At 57.3% G+C, this 21,479-nt stretch overlaps 1 protein-coding gene and 1 pseudogene across 2 annotated transcripts; both read left to right on the top strand.

The window, feature by feature from the left end:
- The first annotated feature begins 3,729 nt into the window (after positions 1-3,729).
- LOC100274677 (LOC103628873-like pseudogene) lies at positions 3,730-5,392 on the top strand (annotated as a pseudogene). Its single transcript, NR_158645.1, has 4 exons — positions 3,730-3,908; positions 3,993-4,266; positions 4,365-4,758; positions 4,964-5,392. The product of NR_158645.1 is annotated as a protein-like pseudogene (transcript).
- Positions 5,393-6,331: 939 nt separating this feature from the next.
- Positions 6,332-8,254, top strand: LOC100191542 (Polygalacturonase inhibitor 1). Its single transcript, NM_001136973.2, has one exon. It carries the CDS (start codon positions 6,485-6,487, stop codon positions 7,775-7,777), a length of 1,293 nt encoding a protein of 430 aa, NP_001130445.1. The 5' UTR covers positions 6,332-6,484; the 3' UTR covers positions 7,778-8,254.
- The last annotated feature ends 13,225 nt before the right edge of the window (positions 8,255-21,479 follow it).

Here is a 21,479-nt window from a genome sequence, read left to right as displayed (position 1 = left end):
GTACTGACCATTACAACCTTAAGTTTTTGCTTGATCAGCGCCTGTCGACCGTACCTCAGCACCAGTGGATCAGCAAACTCTTCGGCTTCGACTTCTCGATGGAGTACAGGCCGGGGCGCTTAAACACCGTAGCAGATGCCCTCTCCCGTCGCGATGCTTAGGAGGCAACATCGACACCCTTGGAGGGGGCGAGTGTGGCGTCCCGGGCCATCTTGGGCCCCACATTCGCCCTATTAGACGACATCAGACGGGCGACAACTGCCGCGCCGAACGGCCAACGGCTTCTCCAGCAGCTGCGGAACGACCAGCTGGCCGCCTCGTGGCACCTATCTGAAGGGCTGCTGCTGCATGGGACTCGTGTCTTCGTGCCAGACCACAACGACCTACGTCATCAGGTGCTGCTGCTGGCACACTCTACGGGACACGAGGGCGTCCAGAAGACCCTCCATCGACTGCGTGCGGACTTCTATATTCCCCGTGATCGCGCCCTCATGTAGGATTGGGTGCGCACCTGTACCACGTGTCAGCGGAACAAGATACTGGCGTAGCAGCCGGGTGGTCTCCTACAGCCCCTTGAGGTGCCATCCTAGGTGTGGGCCGACATCTCCATGGACTTCGTCGAAGGGCTGCCCAAGGTAGCGGGCAAGTCCGTCATTCTCACGGTGGTGGACCGCTTCTCCAAGTAGGCCCACTTCATCGCCCTCGGCCACCCCTACACCGCCTCGTCTGTCGCACGAGCATTCTACGACGGCAGCATACGTCTACACGGGCTTCCGCTGTCCATTGTCAGTGACCGAGACCCTGTCTTCACCGGCCATGTCTTGCGGGACCTCTTTAAGATGGCGCGGGTGATACTTAAGATGAGCACCGCTTTCCACCCTCAGACGGATGGCCAGTCAGAGGTGATCAGCAAAATCATCACGATGTACCAACGGTGTGTGACTGGCGACCGTCCGCGTGCTTGGGTGGACTAGTTGTCGTGGGCGGAATATTGCTATAATACCTCCTACCACACCGCCCTACGCGCCACTACCTTCGAGGTGGTCTACGGGCGGCCTCCCCCGCCCATGCTAGCTTACACACCTGGGACAGCCCGCACCGAAGCTGCAGATGCCATGCTTCGCTCCAGGGATGAGATTTTGACCGAGGCTCGTCAGCGTCTCCTGCAGGCCCAGCAGCTAGCCAAGAAATACTACAACGCCAGGCATCGTGAGGTGGAGTTCCAGGTGGGCGACTGGGTATGGCTGCTGCACCGCACTACTCAGTCTCTCCACGCCGGCGCCAAAGGCAAGTTGGGACCTCGCTACGCCGGGCCTTTCAGTGTTCAGGAAAAGATTGGGTCGGTGGCCTACCGCCTTCAGCTGCCCGAGGGCGCCCGCATCCATGATGTCTTCCACGTGAGCTTGCTAAAGCCTCACCGTGGAGATCCCCCTGTAGCCCCGGGTACGCTGGAGCCGGTGATGGATGGTCGGCTGCTTCCAGTGCGGGCCAAGGTGCTTCGAGCCTAGCTGCGACGTGACACATGGCAGGTGCTCATCCACTGGCGCGACCTTGCTGAAGACGACGCAACATGTGAGGACCTTGACGAATTCCGCACCACCTACCCCGACCTACAGCTCGAGGACGAGCTGTTTGCGAAGGCGGGGAGAGATGTTATGTACGACAAGGCCTATGTTAGGCGCCGATCGACCAGGATGGGGCCAGGGCCCATAGTTAGCTGAGAGGTTTATCTAGATAGTTAGATTTATCCAGAGCTATTAGATAGACTTGAGAAAGCTCTCTCTCTCTCTCTCTCTCTATATATATATATATATATATATATATATATATATATATATATATATATATATATATATATATATATATATATATATATAACACTATTGGATGAAACAAGCAGAAACAAGATTGTTTCCGGCTTCCTTTAGGGAGTCGGGAGAACCCAACCCTAGCCGCCTCCTATTGAGCCGCAGCCTCAACCACGGCGCCAGGCCGCCGTCCCCCGCGATTAAACTCTAGACCACCAATCTCTCATCACTACAACCTCCGATCGGTCAGCCTAGAAAACACAGTTCCTACCAGGGGTATAATTACAACTGCCCCTAAACTTAAATGCTTGGAAGCTTTTGTATTATGCATAAGGTTTTTAGCTGTTACGTCTTCTATCTGCACAATAATCACTTCTTGATGCATGGTTTTGTAGGAAAATAATGTGCTAGTTTAAAATATAACCAGTTGATTGTAAGAGGTTAAATTCTCTCTTTTGGATATTTGAACTAGTAAGACTAGTCTTATAAATTTGCATAAAGCGCATATTCTTTTACTGTTGTGTGAAATATATGTTGAGATCAGCATATGATGTCCAGTGAACTAGCATTCTGCGCTCTCCTTTGCTTGTTCACTTGACTAGAGCATCTTGCCCTCTGGCCGCAGCATAAGCTGATTAGCTGAATAATTCCTAGGGGCAGTGGGACAACTGCAACCATCAATTTTTAAGGCAGTACTCTTTATTTTCATCTCCCTCGTTAAAGGTTGCTCCATTTTTTTGGTGCATTACTTGATCCTTACAATCCTTTTCCGCATTGATATTATGTTTTTTTTGTGGAATTTTCATGTGCTCAATCAGAAGCCAAAACATAACTTTATGGCTGTAACTGCAACAGACTTAATTATATAGAATTAGTAAAATCGGTCCTATACATTGTGCAGAACACATTCTTTTGTCTGTCTGTGAAATGTATCCTGGAATCAGACGAATCAACATATGTCATTTTTTCAGTAGACTAGCATTTTTATTGGCCACCATTGCTTGCCCACTTGACCAGGGGAACATCAGGTCTGCTTCATCAGCAGATTCCCAGAGAGGGCAACCAAGACATCTATTTTAGTTTTGACCACTGGTGAAGATTTCTCGTATCTTCGAATGGTTCAGGTTGGTGTTACCATTGGTCAGTATGTTGAAGGGGCACAACATTCTTGTATTAGGGCTACTTAGCTTGTATTATGAGCACTCTTATGATCTTTTTTATTGTTAGCATAGCTAAAGATTTGGGCTACTTGTTTTATGAGGCATTCTTAGGTTGGTTTTATTGTTGGCTTTTTGACTTTGTCAAAGCTGTGTTGAACTGGAAGTGGCTAATTTATCTTGTCTCAATATCTCTATTACTATTCAGTTCTGTGAAAATTTGAGTTGGAAACAATTCTGCAAATGAGGAAACACCTTTTTCAGTTTCTAAACTTTAGGAGGAAACACTTCTTTCAGTTTCTATGGAAATGGTTTTAGGACACCTCAACCTCTGAAGTATACCTAGAAGCAGACACGGGTATCCAACTGTTGATTGTTTTTCGTCATATTGTGTTTGCTGCAAATATAACACATATGCACAACAGTCCTGTATTGGTGGATGTCATTACTGCAGTCAAGGTGTTTGTTTACTCATAGTGTTGCTTATTTATTAGGCCATCCAACCTGAAATGTGTCATGTGCCATCACAACATTGATTTACTCCATGATACATATGGAGTGGTGAAGGGAGATAGTCCTTGTTAATTGATGTTAATTTGATTCTCATGCCACTTTACTGTTTTAGTAATCACTAACTTCTCTACCACATTTCTTGATTGCTAGGCTCTCTGTAGTTTACAAAGTTACTTTTGTTGTGAGCTACTGTGGTAACTGATAACAACCATCATCTTTATATTAGTTATTACTTATTAGGATGTGCAACATCTTGTACTTTTCGGTACATGCAGGTATACGAGTGAATGGTCTCTTTACTTCAGCGGATTATTTTGCTGCTAGCTTTTGTTTATCACACAGATGCAGTTAATGCTTAATCCTCAGAGCTGCATATAACCAAGTGGTGCTTACCTGGATTTGAGGACCTCTGATGCTTGTTTTATCTCAAGTCAGCCTTTTGAGTCTTCATGTTTCTTTGAAGAACATCATTGCATGCACTATCCAAGCAATTTGTATTTCTTCTCTGTTTCAGGAGTGATGGTCGGTTCCTGTTGGTGGTTATCAGATATTCAGATAGTGTATGTGACACCTGTTTTGCTTCCGGTAGAAGCTACGGCAGACCCACTTTTACAGAGTTTTGATAAACTTGAGAGGAAAAGGGTCATAGTTTATTCAACAAAGTTACCTGGTCCGATTTCTCTATTCCATGGATGCAGAATGATGGGTGCATACGAGACACTGATGATCCTAAAAAAGGGGACAGCCTGTGTATGTATTCTGAAGGCAGGGACGAACCACATGGTGAGGTGAGGTGGTGTTGGTAGGGAGTAGGATTGTGAGCATCATCATTTAATGGAATGTTATCAGTGGGAATCAATAGTTCTTTTTTTATGGAATATTACAGGAGATGTTAGAGCAGATCACTGATAGTAGCCTTTACCAACACATGGGATCCACATGTCAGAATGGAGGATGTGTGAGAGAGAAAAAAGGTGACAGTTGCTGTGGTCCCCTTTATTTGAGGAGAGATGGGAGGTTTTTTGGTGACAAAAAAGAAAAAAAGAGCAATCTGGGAACTGCTGGAGCGTCTCCACCAATATATAACAGTTTTATGAGCATGAGGGATGATATTGCCGAGCTGCTGGTGATGCTTTAATGATCGATGTCAAGGAGTTGTAGTGACGCAACAGGAGATGATAGAGTGCTGTCGGATGGATGGAGTGAAACTGCCTGCTGCCGAGGTGGCCGACGGAGAGCATGCTGAGTTGAAAAGGGGTGTTGGCCACGCTCCACGATAAGTATGTTATGTTGCCCCCCTGTCATTATTTATTTATTTGTTTATTTCAATTTAAATTTGCATGCAGTTAGGCTGGTAACGTGAACAGTCTCTAATCACATGATTGCTGTTCCCTGTGGAAGGAATGCATGGGTCACCACATTGTGTTATGCTGCCTTGGGGCACGTAGTTTATCAACAACATATCTTATGTTTTTTTTTTTGTAGAAAAAATCATTCCCGTATGCCCTTGACTAGGAAAACATATGTCGGCCCATCATCTCAGAAAATTCTCATCCTGGAAGTGATGTCCTTAGGATTGAGATTCAGATTCTCATCCTGTCGGAGCATCGCCAAATGTAGCGGTGGCCTGGGCATCGCAAATTCTGTAGGTACTACTAGAATGGTGAATGGAGGCGCCGCACCACACGGGTGGGCCGGTTTTTTTTTGGTTTTTAACCTTTTTCGAACAAAACTTACAAACTTACATTTAGATCCCTAGATGATTTATTTCAGTTGCTATAGGCTATGACGCCGAGTTAACACAGAACGGCGGCGACGCGGCGGGAAGAGGATAACGGCGGTGTGGCATGAGAAGATCTATGGTGCCGAGCTAGGGGTCACGTCGGCTTGCACGTCAACCCTAGCCGCCGTCGTCACGTAAGAGCTCGGCGTCATAGGCCATGACGCCGAGCTAGGGGTCTAAAAACTGAAGTAAGTTATCCAGGGATCTTAGTGTAAGTTTTGTTCAAAAAAAAGGTTAAAAAACAAAAAAAAATCGGCACAGGTGGGCTCTGCCATTGGTGGTCGTATTAGATCAGAGCCGGACTTTGTCAGGACGTGAGCAGAAAATGCTTAAATTGTCATTATTGCCCACAGCTCAGCTCAGCTCAGACAACCATCGGCTCCGTCCGTCCTGTACTAGCAAGAAACAATTCAAACCGACCGTTTCTATCCATTCCTGACTCCTTTTGGCCTTGTTACTTTAATTTGATGGATTACCGCCTTGGGTCTAAAAGTGGAAGGGACTCTTTTGAAGCCATGATAGGTAGGAAGGATATCTTGCCCAACAGCTGATTATTCCAGATAATTCTTCATTCTTAGTAAATATATATATTCATTCATGTACACGTCTCTGCATGTACAGTACAGTACAAGAGATCACGGCCTCACGGGTTACGCCCCGCACTTAAAACAGCGGAGGGTACACCGGCCGGCATGCACATACGCATACTTGTGATATACGCAAATCCAATCCCACAATGAAACAGTCTGCAGGCGACGCGGCACGGCACGTGTGAAGCCATGATGGATGGATGGATGGTGTAGGAGAGCAGTACGCAGACAGACGCGCCTCCGCCTCCCTCCATGGACTGGACCGCCGCGGGGCGGGATTGTACTCCATGGACGACGACACGCTCATGGCATACTACGCTACCTGCACCGTGCTCCGAGCCCAGCCCAACCGATCTTCTTCCTCCTGCCTGTGCCTGCGGATCTCCATGACCACCCACCGACCGCGAGGTAAAAAGATGTGTCAGGGAAGACGAACCGGACTGGAGCACCGGCCCCACCTACTCTATGCACCTATTTAAATCGCTCAGGTTGGTTGAATTGTCCTCCTCCTCCCTGCTCACTGCACTGTGTCACCACTCGCTGCTCCACCTCACTTCACTCGAAGGCCTTCCGTCCATCTCCCAAGGCGCCCCCGCTTGTCCTCTTCCTTCCGTGTCGGCCGAGGCCACGCACATGGCGCTGCCTCTGCCACCCCTCCTCCTCCTCCTCCTTGGAATGCTCGCCTCCCGCGCGCCGGCCCAGACGGCCACGCTGCACGAGCGCGACGCGGCGGCGCTGCGCGACCTCCGGGCCAGCCTGCGCGACCTGCCGGGCTCCCGCTTCTTCGACACCTGGGACGACGCCCGGAGCCCCTGCGCGTACGCCGGCGTCGTCTGCGCGCCCGACGAGGACAGCACCCCCACCCCCACCTCCGTCACGCTACGCGTGTCCGTGCTCACCCTGGGCACGGGGCTCGCCGACTCCCCGGGTCTAGCGGGGACGCTCCCGGACTCGCTGGCCACACTCGCGGCGCTCACGGACCTGGTCCTCTACCCCGGCCGCGTGTCCGGCCCCATACCCGCGGGCCTAGGCGCGGGCCTCCGCCGCCTCCGCCTGCTGTCGCTGGCGGGCAACCAGCTGACGGGCCCCGTGCCGGCCTCCCTCGCGGGGCTGCCCGACCTCCACACGCTCGACCTCGGCGGGAACCGCCTCGACGGCGCCGTCCCGCCGGACCTGCTCCTGCCGGCCTCGCCCAGCCTCAAGGTGCTCATCCTCGCCAACAACGGCGGGGTCTCCGGTGAGATCCCCGCCGGCTTCGCTTCCTCCGGGCTGTTCCACGTCGACCTTGCGCGGAACGCGCTCGCCGGCGCGCTCCCGCCGCTGCCGCCCACGCTACGGTACCTGTCCGTCGCTGGCAACACCATGGAGGGCACGCTGGAGGGGGCCTTCTGCTCTGGCGACGGCGGCTCTGCCAGCCCGCCCCTACCCGCCGACCTGGCGTTCCTCGACCTGTCCATGAACAACTTCTCGGGCCAAATCCCGGCGGCGCTGTTCGCGCTGCCGGGCCTCTCGTCACTGCTCCTGTCGCGGAACAACTTCACGGGTGCGCTGGCCGTGCCGTCCCAGCAGCAGCAGTGGGCCGTGGTGGACGTGAGCCACAACGGCATCTCGGGCGAGGTCCCGGAGGCGCTGGCGGCGGCGGCCAGCCTGTACGTCAACAACAACCGGCTGTCCGGGGAGGTGCCGGCGGCGGTGGCACGCAGCGTGCTGGACGGGCGGATGACCACGCTGTACGCGCAGCACAACTTCCTGACGGCCTTCCCCGTGCCGCCTGCCGCGCCGCTGCCGGACTCCGCCGCGCTCTGCCTGTCCTACAACTGCATGGACCTGCCGATGGCGTCCGCGGCCGACGGATGCCCCACCATCGGCGGGCCCCTCGAGGCCAGGCCCGCCGAGCAGTGCCGGAGCACCACCGGCGACGGCTGACGGGCGGACTGAGATGTGATGTGACACGGGCGGGTGGACACGCACGCTCGCGGCACGTCACCCGGCACGGGTGGGCTGGGGACGGACACCCAGGCTGGCTCGCTGGCTGGGGGCGCTTTGTCCGCTTGTTTTAGCTGGAGCTCTTGTTGTTTTGGGTCGTGTGATTTCAGTTCAAAAGCGCGACAGAATTAGGAGCTGCCCAGGCCAGTTGTTTATACAGGCCGTCGTCCTGTTCCAGACGCGTTTCTGTCTGTGGGCTCTTATTTCTTGGGCCGTCGTCTAGTGCGCCCTGGTCTTCAATGGTTTGTTTGTTTCCTGGACTGAGGGGGTTTGCTCGGTTTCCCTTTCTTTTCTGTTTGAGGCCCATGGAAGCCGATTTGCCACATGGGCGTTCTCTTTTTTTTCTTCTTCCCCTTGTACCCTAGAAGATTTAATTGCCACACGGCCCATGACATCCAGTTAGGCTCTCCAAAGATCTTTTACTTGTCCTACTTCTTATTTAAAACTTTAATTTAGCTTTATTTGTTTGGTATTATAATCTGTCGAGATTATAGTATAACTAATCCACCAGGTAACAAACACCTAGATTATATGTCCATATTATATAATCTGAAGAGTAGTTTATTTTAGATTATTTTTGACAAAAGATCCACTACCCATGGTTATGGTCATAAAATACAACGACTTCCATTTTTCTTCTTGCCCCCCTATTGGTCACTTGTTCTCGAATTGTACGAGTTAATAACAAGGCAACACAAATGTTAATGGTTAAAGTCCTTTGTCCTTCGAAGCATTATCTCACTTAGGATATAATCACTTAGGATATAATGATCTTCAGACGAAGGTTATGAAGGACATACCTTCATCATCTCAATATGTAATGAAAAGCAGAAACATGTTAGTCGTGTTAGTCGTGTTTTTTATCACCTTCATCTCAAAGACGAAGGTTCCTATAACAGTATATTACACTTGGAAAACATGTTAGTTGTGTTTTTAAGGACCTTCGGAAGACGAAGGCCCCCAACAGTAGCCCCTCGCAGTATTAATTTGTTCTTATATCTAACAAATTCAGATTGCGACGTGAACAAAGGCCTTTAGCCGAAGGTCCGAAAAACACCTTCCCTTCGCTAGAATAGCGAAAGTCAATGACAAATGGGGCCCGTCAAGTTGCAATGCACTAGGCATATAAATAGAAACCCACAACGACAGCATTTGCTACGCCATTTCTGTTACTTGCGTTATTTTCTCAAATTTTTAACTCTTGCTGTCAGCTCTCGTTTGATTTTCGAGCTTCGTGATATTCACAAGTGCTTGTTGCATGTCTGAAGAGAAGATGTCTGAAGAGAAGAAGATGTCTGAAGAGAAGAAGATGGTTGAGGAGAAGAAAGTTGTGGACCCTTTTCTTGCTGGGTTTTATGAATCTATGGCAAAAACAAATACAGAGAAGATCACAAAGGAAATAACGGCGGATTTGTCTGAAGATTCTGACGATAGCGATGACTATGATGTGGAAAGTAGGGATGAAGATTCTGAGGACCGGCCCTAGCGGCCAAGCCATACCATCTTCGGAAAGTCGACCATTAAACAAAGTCAAATTGACGCCATGAAAGGAAGATACTTTCGTGACATGTCTATTGTGAGGGTTGGAGGGGACATCACCGCCCCTGCTCCTGAAGAAAATGAAGTTGTTGTCTACAGAAGCTTTATGAAAGGCGGGTCTTCGGTTCCCATTGAGCAAATTTTTGGTTGAAGTGTTGAAGATATTTCAGATCTTTCTTCATCAACTTACTCCCGAAGCTATAATCAGAATGTGTTTATTTGTTTGGGCTGTGAGAAGCCAAGGGCTGGAACCGAGCGCGAAGTGTTTTTGCAATATGCACGAACTGTTGTACGAGACGAAGGCCAGTGGCAAAGAGCAGTATCACAACAACTTCGGTTGTTATGGATTCATTGCTCGTTCTAATGCTAGCTACCCAGTTCCAACATTTCGGAAAAGGTGGCCCCGGTCCTGTATGGAGGAATGGTTTTATGTTAAGAATAATCTAATTGAAAGGGAGGACATAAAGGGTATTATCCAACGCCCCATCTGGTCTCGCTTCGGCCTTCGAAGGCCGACCGTGGTGATTGAAAATGATGCCGAAGCATGGCAAAAGGCTTTCAGCAATGTCTGTGATTTCATTGGTACAAGAGACCTGATCCAAGAGCACATAGCCTACAGGGCATGGCCACTTGTGGATAACTGGGAGATGCCGAAAGAGACTGCTGCCCGGTCCAGTCAAGATGGATTAATTCGTTTGAAATATACCTTCAGATACAGAGACCGGTTTGACGAACCAAATGACGACTGGCTAAAGTGTATTGAGGCTACTAGCGACGAGTTACTCGGGGCATATAGCAGAGCCGAAGATGATGCTTTGTCCTCAGCCTTTGGGGGTTGGGGCAAGAAAAGGTTGAAAAGGGTTTTCGATGCAATTGGTTTTATATACCCTGATTATTGCTATCCCTCGCGAAAGCATGGAAAAAAGAGGAAAACTGCCACTTCGGGCATCACTGCTGTGCCGAAGGGCAAGAAAATGAAGGTTTTGACCCACCGGCCACGATATATTGAAACGGCCGTAGTGCCTGAATTTGGTGAAGGGACCTCTTTCGCTGCCGAATCGGAACAAGCTGATCTCGCCGTTTGGAGCGATGAAGGATCGACTGTAGTGCCGAAGGTGCCTATAGTCGGGTCAGCTAAAGCCAAAGATGGTGCGGCCAAAAAGCCAGAGTTGGAAAAAACAATAGTGCTGCCAGAAATTCTGAGCCCACCGGTAGAGGCAGAACTGCCGAAGGTGACAAAGGCTCCCGCCACAACTCCCAAGAGGAGGAGAATGGCCAGCGTGCTAGATACTGTCAAGGAAACCACAAAGGCATTAACTCCTGCCCCTGCAAAGAAAGTTGTCGAAGCTGCTACGACCCAGGCTGAAGCCGAATCTAGGCCTTCGGTGCCTATTGAGACGAAGCCTGCTGCAACTGAGGATAAGGCTGAGCAAGAATCTCCGGATGCTGGCATGACTCTGGAGCAGGATGTGACGGAAAAAGCTAAATGTCTTGTTCTCGAAGCACTGTCCGAGGATATTGACTTTATTATTCGACATGCTTCGTGTCGGCGTTTCGACCCCCGGGGGGGGTCCCTGGACCGACGAGTAAATTGTCGCCGCGTGCCCCAGCCCAGATGGGTCGGCGCGAGACAGAGCGCGAAGGGGGGAAGAAGCCGGAGGGAGACAGGCGTAAAAGGGGAAACCCACGACCTTCGTGTTTGTCCCGCGCCCAGGTCGGGTGCGCTTGAAGTAGGGGGTTACAAGCGTCCGCGAGGGAGGGAGCGAGAGGCCTAAGCGCGTGTCGTCCCGTCCTTCCCCGCGCGGCCAACCCTTTGTAAGAGGGCCCTTGACCTTCCTTTTATAGGCGTAAGGAGGGGGTCCAGGTGTACAATTGGGAGATGTAGCAGTGTGCTAACGTGTCTAGCAGAGAGAAGCTAGTGCCCTAAGTACATGCCATCGTGGCAGCCGGAGAGGTTTTGGCACCCGGTTCGTGTGGTGTCGTGGCCGTCGGAGGAGCGCTGGAGCCTGGCGGAAGGACAACTGTCGGGGCTGTCGAGTCCTTGCTGACGTCTCCTTGCTTCCGTAAGGGGGCTGAGAGCCGCCGTCGTCATGGAGCATGCGAGGCGCCATCATTACTTGTTTACCAGGGCGAGCCAGATGGGACGCCAGTCTTGTTCCCCGTAGCCTGAGTTGGCTTGGGGTAGGGTAATGATGGCGCCTCCTGTGACGTGGTCGGTCCGAGCTCTGGGTTGGGCGAGGTGGAGGCTCCTCCGAGGTCGAGGTCGAGTCTGTCTTCTGAGGCCGAGGTCGAGTCCGAGCCCCTGGGTCGGGCGAGGCGGAGACTGTCGGCTGAGGCCAGGGCTGAGTCCGAGCCCTAGGGTCGGGCGATGCGGAGTTCGTCGTCTTCTGGGGCTGAGCCCGAGTCCGAGCCCTGGGGTCGGGCGAAGCGGAGTTCGTCGTCTTCCGGGGCTGAGCCCGAGTCCGAGCCCTGGGGTCGGGCGAAGCGGAGTTCGTCGTCTTCCGGGGCTGAGCCCGAGTCTGAGCCCTGGGGTCGGGCGATGCGTAGTTCGTCGTCTTTCAGGGCTGAGCCCGAGTCCGAGCCCTGGGGTCGGGCGATGCGGAGTTCGTCGTCTTCCGGGGCTGAGCCCGAGTCCGAGCCCTGGGGTCGAGCGATGCGGAGTTTCCTATGGCGCCTGAGGCTGGACTTGGCTGCTGTCAGCCTCACTCTGTCGAGTGGCACAACAGTCGGAGCGGCGCAGGCGGCTTGTCCTCTTGTCAGGCCGGTCAGTGGAGCGGCGAAGTGACTGCGGTCACTTCGGCTCTGTCGACTGAAGGGCGCGCGTCAGGATAAGGTGTCAGGCCACCTTTGCATTAAATGCTCCTACGATACGGTCGGTCGGCGTGGCGACTTGGCTAAGGTTGCTTCTTGGCGAATACTGGGCCTCGGGCGAGCTGAAGGTGTGTCCGTTGCTTGAGGGGGTCCTCGAGCGAGACGTGAATCCTCCGGGGTCGGCTGCCCTTGCCCGAGGCTGGGCTCGGGCGAGGCTAGATCGTGTCCCTTGAGTGGACCGTTCCTTGACTTAATCGCACCCATCAGGCCTTTGCAGCTACTCGCTTGGAGGCTTTTGTCGCACTTTTTTGCAAGGGGACCGGCCTTTCTCGGTTGCGTTTTGTTCCGGTGGGTGCGCGCTAGCGCACCCGCCGGGTGTAGCCCCCGAGGCCTCGGAGGAGTGGTTTGACTCCTTCGAGGTCTTAATGCGTTTCGCAATGCTTCGGCCGGTCTGGTTGTTCCCTCATGCGAGCTGGCCGTAGCCCAGGTGCACAGTCGGGTCCCAAGTTCTCGGGCTGGTATGTTGACGCTGTCAACGGTTTGGCCGGAGTCGGGTTTGCGAGAGCAGCCCCCGAGCCTCCGCACAGGGCGAGAGGACGGTCAAGGACAGACTCGACTTTTTTACATACGCCCCTACGTCGCCTTTCCGCAAGGAGCAGAGGGGGGGGGGGGGGGGGAAGCGCCATGTTGCCCTTGGAGGGCGCCGAACATGGTGTCTCCAGTGAGCTGCTAACGGGTAATCCGAGTGGACGCCCGTGCCCCATTTGTTAGGGGTCGGCTAGAGGCCCAGAGGCGCGCTCCAAAAGTACCTGCGGGTGATTTGTCGGACCCGGTCCCCTTTTAACGGGGTCCGAGGGCTCGATGCCTCCCTCTGATGAGATTCCGTTACAAGATCGTTCCCGCTGGTCTCGGAAATGTCCTAGGGTACCTCGGGAGCGTAGCCCGAGCCTTGGTTATGTATCGAACTGTCGGGGACCATAATTAGGGGTACCCTCAAGACGCCTAATTCTCAGCTGGTAACCCCCATCAGCATAAAGCTGCAAAGGCCTGATGGGTACGATTAAGTCAGGGATCAGTCCACACGAGTGACTCGATCACGCTTCACCCGAGCCTAGCCTCGGCCAAGGGCAGCCGACCTCGAGAGACCTCCGTCTCGCCCGAGGCCCCCCTTTTTACGGCGGACACATCACCGGCTCGCCCAAGGCCTTGGTTTCGCTCAGAAGCAACCTTGACTAAATCGCCACACCGACTGACCAAATTGCAGGAGCATTTAACGCAAAGGTAGCCTGACACCTTTATCCTGACACGCGCCCCCGGCAGAGCCGAAGCGACCGCCGTCACTCCACCGCTCCACTGGCCAGTCTGACAGAAAGATAGCGCCGCCTGCGCCGCTCCGACTGCAGTGCCACTCGACAGAGTGAGTCTGACAGGCAGTCAGGCCTTGCCAAAGGCGCCACGGCGAACTCCGCTCCGCCCGACCCCAGGGCTCGGACTCGGGCCAAGACCCGGAAGACGGCGAACTCCGCTCCGCCCGACCCCAGGGCTCGGACTCGGGCTAAGACCCGGAAGACGGCGAACTCCGCTCCGCCCGACCCCAGGGCTCGGACTCGGGCTAAGACCCGGAAGACGGCGAACTCCGCTCCGCCCGACCCCAGGGCTCGGACTCGGGCTAAGACCCGGAAGACGGTGAACTCCGCCCGACCCCAGGGCTCGGACTCGGGCTAACACCCGGAAGACGACGAAACTCCGCCTCGCCCGACCCCAGGGCTCGGACTCCGCCCTGGCCTCGACCGAACGACTTCCGCCTCGCCCGACCCCAGGGCTCGGACTCCGCCCTGGCCTCGGCCGAACGACTTCCGCCTCGCCCGACCCCATGGCTCGGGCTCGGCCACGGCAACGGAAGACAGACTCAACCTCGGCTTCGGAGGAACCCCCACGTCGCCCTGCCTAGGGCACAAACCCGCCACGTCAACAGGAAGCGCCATCATCATCCTACCCCGAATCGACTCGGGTGACGGAGAACAAGACCGGCGTCCCATCCGGCCAGCTCCGCCGGAGGGGCAATGATGGCGCTCCACAAGCTCTATGACGACGGCGGCACCCAGCTCTCTTACGGAAGCAGGACGACGTCAGCAGGGACTCGACCGCTCCGACAGCTGTCCCTCCGCCAGGCTCCGCCGCACCTCCAACAGCCACGACATCACGCCAGCAGGGTGCCCAGATCTCTCCGGCTGCCACATTGGCATGTACCTAGGGCGCTAGCTCTCCCTCCGCTAGACACGTAGCACTCTGCTACACCCCCCATTGTACACCTGGATCCTCTCCTTACGACTATAAAAGGGAGGACCAGGGCCTTCTCAGAGAAGGTTGGCCGCGCGGGACCGAGGACGGGACATGCGCTCTCTTGGGGCCGCTCGCTTCCCTCACCCGCGTGGACGCTTGTAACCCCCCTACTGCAAGCGCACCTGACCTGGGCGCGGGACGAACACGAAGGCCGCGGGACTTCCACCTCTCTCACGCTCGACTCCGGCCACCTCGCCTCTCCCCCCTTCGCGCTCGCCCACGCGCTCGACCCATCTGGGCTGGGGCACGCAGCACACTCACTCGTCGGCTTAGGGACCCCCCTGTCTCGAAACGCCGACAGTTGGCGCGCCAGGTAGGGGCCTGCTGCGTGCTGACGAACAGCTCCCCGTCAAGCTCCAGATGGGCAGTCTCCAGCAACCTCTCCGGCCCGGGACGGTGCTTCGTTTCGGGACTCTTGAGTTCATGTCCTTCGACGGCAGCTACGACATGATACTTCTTCCACCGCCGCGCGACTACGACAATGGCGGCCGACAACCCGCCCGCCGGCGGCGGAATCGACGACGTCTTCCCCGCGTGGTGGAAGAGCAACATTCGGGCTCGCTCCGTTCTCTCCCCCGCCAACGGAGGAGGAGGCGGGGCCGTCGAGGCCAGGCGGGAGGCCGCGCTTCGTCGGCCGTCGAGCGAATCGACGCCCTCGACGCCCCGACGGAAGGCACGCCGGACGTCGACCTCGCGTTCAAGACGGAGGCAGGCGCCGTCCCCCCGCGACACGCTGACCCCGAGCAAGAAGAAGACGCCGGCGCGCTCGCGGAAAGCCTGCAGGACGTCGCCCTCGAACCAGAGATGACGGTGCAACCAGTCCCCAATGTGACTACGTCGCTCCTCGTCGACCACAAGGTACCGACTAACTCCCATCTTGCGTCATTTCGACTCGGCCTCAACCCGCCAAACGACCTCGCTTTGGCGGGCGCTCTCATCGAGGCGAGTGCAACCCCACTGGGGTTTCGTATGCGGTCGCCTTGGGACTGACTGACGGACGTCTCGACCTACGGGCCCTCTGGGTCCGAGGAAGATGACGATCCCAGCATCGGTTGGGATTTCTCCGGACTTGGCAACCCCAGTGCCGTGCGGGACTTCATGACCGCATGTGACTACTTCCTATCCGACTGTTCCGACGGAAGCCGCAGCCTTGGCGACGAGAGCTGCGGCCCAAGCCGCGAATGTTTCCACATCGAGCTAGGGGATCCCTCCGAAGGCAACCATCTTGGCATGCCGGAGGACGGTGATCTCCCTAGGCCGGTGCCTCGCGCCGACATCCCACGGGAGCTAGATGTGGTCCCCGCTCCGGCGGGGGGTTACGACCCACAACTCGAGCAAGTCCGCGAGGCGCAGGCCAGGCTCAACGAGGGAACAGGAGCGCTTGAGCCGATCCGTCGGGACGTCGGACAGGCATGGGTGGGCCAACCCCTGGCCGGAGAAATACGTCATCTGCCCCAAGGTCTCCAGCACCGCGTCGCCAACGATGTCAGGATCAGGCCGCCGCCCGCATCCAGCGGGGTTGGTCAGAACCTGGCAACCGCAGCAATGCTCATCCGCGCGATGCCGGAGCCGTCAACCACCGAGGGTCGGCGAATCCAGGGAGAACTCAAGAATCTCCTGGAAGGCGTTGCGGCCCGGCGGGCCGAGAGCACTGCCTCCCGAAGGCAAGGATATCCCTCGGAACCTCATGCCGCGACTTCCCGATTCATGCGGGAAGCCTCGGTCTACACCGGGCGCACGCGTAACACCGCGCCTGCAGCCCCGGGCCGCCTCGGCAACGAGCACCATCGACGCGACCGTCGGGCTCACCTCGACAAAAGGGTGCGCCGAGGCTACCACCCCAGGCGTGGGGGGCGCTACGACAGCGGGGAGGATCGGAGTCCCTCGCCCGAACCACCCGGTCCGCAGGCCTTCAGTCAGGCCATCCGACGGGCGCCATTCCCGACCCGGTTCCGACCCCCGACTACTATCACGAAGTACTCGGGGGAAACGAGACCGGAACTGTGGCTCGCGGACTACCGCCTTGCCTGCCAACTGGGTGGAACGGACGACGACAACCTCATCATCTGTAACCTCCCCCTGTTCCTCTCCGACACTGCTCGCGCCTGGTTGGAGCACCTGCCTCCGGGGCAGATCTCCAACTGGGACGACTTGGTCCAAGCCTTCGCTGGCAATTTCCAGGGCACATACGTGCGCCCCGGGAATTCCTGGGACCTTCGAAGCTGCCGGCAACAGCCGGGGGAGTCGCTCCGGGACTACATCCGGCGATTCTCGAAGCAGCGCACCGAGCTGCCCAACATCACCGACTCGGATGTCATCGGCGCGTTCCTCGCCGGCACCACTTGCCGCGACCTGGTGAGCAAGCTGGGTCGCAAGACCCCCACCAGGGCGAGCGAGCTGATGGACATCGCCACCAAGTTTGCCTCTGGCCAGGAGGCGGTCGAGGCTATCTTCCGAAAGGACAAGCAGCCCCAGGGCCGCCCATCGGAAGTAGCTCCCGAGGCGTCTGCTCCGCGCGGCGCCAAGAAGAAAGGCAAGAAGAAGTCGCAATCGAAACGCGACGCCGCTGACGCGGACCTTGTCGCCGCCGCCGAGTACAAGAACCCTCGGAAGCCCCCCGGAGGTGCAAACCTCTTCGACAAGATGCTCAAGGAGCCGTGCCCCTACCATCAGGGGCCCGTCAAGCACACCCTCGAGGAGTGCGTTATGCTTCGGCGTCACTTCCACAGGGCCGGGCCACCCGCCGAGGGTGGCAGGGCCCGCGACGACGACAAGAACGAAGATCACCCAGCAGGAAAGTTCCCCGAGGTCCGCGACTGCTTCATGATCTATGGAGGGCATGCGGCGAATGCCTCGGCTCGGCACCGCAAGCAAGAGCGCCGGGAGGTCTGCTCGGTGAAGGTGGCGGCGCCAGCCTACCTAGACTGGTCCGGCAAGCCCATCACCTTCGACCAGGCCGACCACCCCGACCATGTGCCGAGCCCGGGGAAATACCCGCTCGTCGTCGACCCCGTCGTCGGCAATGTCAGGCTCACCAAGGTCCTGATGGATGGGGGCAGCTGCCTCAACATCATCTATGCCGAGACCCTCAAGCTCCTGCGCGTCGATCTGTCCTCCGTCCAAGCAGGCGCTGCGCCCTTCCACGGGATCATCCCTGGGAAGCGCGTCCAGCCCTTCGGGCGACTCGACCTCCCCGTCTGCTTCGGGACACCCTCCAACTTCCAAAGGGAGACCCTGACGTTCGAGGTGGTCGGGTTCCGAGGAACCTACCACGCCGTGCTAGGGAGGCCATGCTACGCGAAGTTCATGGCCGTCCCCAACTACACCTACCTGAAGCTCAAGATGCCGGGCCCCAACGGGGTCATCACCGTCGGCCCCACGTACAAACACGCGTTCGAATGCGACGTGGAGTGCGTGGAGTACGCCGAGGCCCTCGCCGAGTCCGAGGCCCTCATCGCCGACCTGGAGAACCTCTCCAAGGAGGTGCCAGACGTGAAGCGCCATGCCGGCAACTTCGAGCCAGCGGAGACGGTCAAGGCCGTCCCTCTCGACCCCAGTGGCGACACCACCAAGCAGGTCCGGATCGGTTCCGGGCTCGACCCCAAATAGGAAGCAGTGCTCGTCGACTTTCTCCGCGCAAACGCCGACGTCTTTGCGCGGAGTCCCTCGGACATGCCCGGCATACCGAGGGATGTCGCCAAACACTCGCTGGATATTCGGGCCAGAGCCTGATCCGTCAGGCAGCCTCTGCGCCTCGATCATCAAGGAAGGGTCGGCCTCGCCTTGGCAGAGCCCGACCCTCCCTCGGGGGCTAAAAAGGGGGAACCCCTCTGCGTCAAGATCTTTTTAAATCAAAAAAGGGGCCTCTTGCGTTCTCCCAGCTACGTTCTCCCGGCTATGTCAGAAGCCGGGTCTCGAGGAGCGAACACGGGTACATGAAAATGGCAAGGCCGATTGAGCCGAGGAACTCCCGTACCTCCGGGTTAGGGATACCTCGCTCATCACCTGCCACGAAGAATGGCCCAACTCGAGAAGCCACCCTATTATTGATGAGCTAGGACGAACATGCAGATGGAAAGAAAGGAGAGTACGACTCCATGCAAGAAAGACAAAAGTGTTCCGGCCTCAGCGGCCGTGGTGAGACGCACATTCAACAAGAAACTGTTCAGACGAGAATCAGGCGCCGCCTTGGGAAGGGGCCGCGCCTTCAGCTCCACCCCCGCCATCGGTGGGGTCCATCTCGGCCTCCGGTGACGTCGCAGGGGGAAGGACCTCCGCCTCGAAGGTGGTCGCCAGCACCGCGCTCGGACCCGCGGCGACCGCGTCAAGCCGCTGCACCTCCGCTAGAGCAGCATCGTCTTCGTCAGGAAGACAGTACCCCTCACTAACCCGCTCCAGGTCCACAACGTAGTGAGAAGCGAGCACGGCGAAGGCCCGCCTGACGCCGTGGTGTAGCGCTTCGCGGACTCTGCCGCGGGCGTGACCACCTAAGGCTCGAAGGCGGCTCTGAGGGGAGCTTCCTGAAGGGACGTCGCCGGAGCCGAGGACACGATAAAAGTCCGAGACGGCCTCGGACATGGCCGCGAGGTCCGCCTCCCTCTGCTCGGCGGCTCCGGCAAGCGCCTCAGCAAGTGCCTTGGCGGACTCGTCAAGGGCGGACTCAAGCTCTGCAAGTAGCCAGGAGAAATACCTCAAGCACAAGCAAAGGAAACGGACAAGAAAAAGAACTAGGGAGGACCAAGACGTACTTCCGGCTCGGGCACGGTGCTCCGAGGCCACGACCTGGGCCACGACTAAGTCAGCCGCAAGGGTCTCGGCTCGGCAGCCCGGCCCTGAAGTCGGTTCCGTTCCTCGACGACCTGGACGAGCTCCGATCGCTGCTGTTGCGCCTCCGCACGCGCTGCTGCCGCCTCGGCTCTCAGGTCGGCGCAGAGCAGCTGGAGGTCCGCCACCTTGGCATCCTGCTGAGAAAGGCGCGTGGTAGCCCCGGCGAGCGAAGACCTCAGGGATCGCAGCGAGCCCCAGACATCAACCTCGCGGCGGATGAACGACGACTTGGCGGCGCTCCGGTTCGTCAGATCCTGGGGAAAGGAAACAGGGCGTCACAACGAGTATCTCACAGAAGGAAAAAAGGTATGCCCGAAACCGCTACCTGGAGGATTTTGGGGACATCTCTGCAGAAAACCTCTAGCGACGACCGGAGCGACCCCACCGTTGCCTCTGCGCACTCGCGGAGCTCACCCCAGGACTGGTCCTCCTGCTCATCATCGAGAACGAAGACGGGGTCCGAGGCCTCGCGGGTCCGGAACCGGAGCAACGGGCGCCGGGCCTCGGGACTCCGCCGCACAGCGATGAGGCCGTCACCTGGCTGGACGGATCGCGCGACCGCGCCCACCTCTTCTGAGGTCTTGGGCGCCGACGCATCAGCCATCCCGGCGCTGGCGGCAACTGGACACCCTTCGACAGGGACAGCGGCAACCTCGGCGGTGGCAGGCGCTGGCATGACCGGCACGACAGGCGAACTCAGAGCCGCGTGGGCGTCAGCCGCCTCCTCAACCACGATCGCCGCCTCGGCTAAAGAGCCGGCCTCGGGAGCCCGCTCCTCCGAGATTGGCGACGCCCGAGCCCCCGATGCCGGAGTACCCCGCGAAAGGGTCGGCTGAATGGCGCTGGCCACGCAGTTCGGCGCCGTCTTGAGGGCCTTCCGGGGTGCCAGGTCGGTCTGGCCATGACTTCGCTTGCTGGATAAAAAAGAAAGGGGATCACAACCGAGACATACGAATGGGAGGCTAAGACGAAGACGTTCCGAGGTACTCACCCACTCCGGGCCATGATCCACCGCGCCTGGGGAGAGCCTTCTTGGATCCCGGCTCTCGAAACGGCCGCCGAGGTCCGCTTTGCCGGCGCTTGGGGCGCCTGGGAGGCAGATCCCCCGGGCACGGCCGCGACGACCTGAGGGTCACCCCCATGCGCCACCGACACAAGCGGCGGCCCCTGGGGAACAGACGCCTTGGCCTGGACCTCCGGAACTGCTTCAGCTCCTCCGGCTGAGGGGTCAGGTGACCTCTCGGTTCGCCCCCGCGCCTCGGGTCGGGAGCCCGACGCCCCGACTTCGGGGGCTGACGGAGTCGGCTCGCTCGGGGGCTGGCTCGACGGCTCCTGGCCACACCCCAGGCCGAGGCTGAGGCCGAGACGGGCGGCCATGTCGTCATCATCATCATCATCATCGTCGTCATCGTCGTCGGGCGTCTCCGGCGACGGCTCCCTCGGGAGTCCGTCCCTTTCCTGCTGGCGGCGGCGCTTCTCCAAGGCGTCCCGAGCCCGCCTCCGCTCGCGGGCCCGGGCCTTCTCCACGTCCTTCTTTTTCTTCTTCTCCTCCGCGGCGACCCGCCGCGCTGCACGGTCCACCGCGTCCTCCGGGACCCGTGGCAGGGAGGGTTTGTGACACCCCACATCCTAAAAGGAGGGGAGAAAGGAACCCGATCATAAGGACCCGGAGCGACCAGATATACGAAGAAGGGAGGAGCGAACGCTCACCAAAGTCACGCACCCCTGGTCGGGGCGCATCCGAAGCTGGGAGTATGCGTGGGGGTCCGGCTTCCCCATCGCGGCCGACACCCGCCATTGGAGGGCGTCGAAGGGGAGAGGATCAGGGGACATTCGTGAGCCCACCCAGTCAGCTTCCAGGGTCATCTCCCAGAGCGGCAGCCGCCGCTCCGCCAATGGGAGCACCCTCCGACGATGGATAGCGGCGATCACTCCCGCAGCGGTAAGTCCCCCCTCCCGCAACTCCTTTAGGGCCTGGAGAAGGGGCTCGAGATTCTTCTGCCTCTCGTGCGGGGTCCCGTGGCGCCAGGCGTCGGTGGCAGCCGTAACTACTCGCTGGGAAAACGGTGGGAGCAATTCACCGTCATTCTGGAGGTAGAACCACCGGCGCTGCCACCCCTTG

This window comes from Zea mays, chromosome 6 (genome assembly GCF_902167145.1).
Source record: "Zea mays cultivar B73 chromosome 6, Zm-B73-REFERENCE-NAM-5.0, whole genome shotgun sequence".
Taxonomy (NCBI): domain Eukaryota; kingdom Viridiplantae; phylum Streptophyta; class Magnoliopsida; order Poales; family Poaceae; genus Zea; species Zea mays.
Note: the sequence above shows the minus strand (reverse complement) of the source record. Positions and strands in the feature narration are given on the sequence as shown.

Bases quoted from the DNA above. Each gene is read 5' to 3' on its own strand.
- LOC100191542 (NM_001136973.2), top strand. From the start codon at position 6,485: ATGGCGCTGCCTCTGCCACCCCTCCTCCTCCTCCTCCTTGGAATGCTC.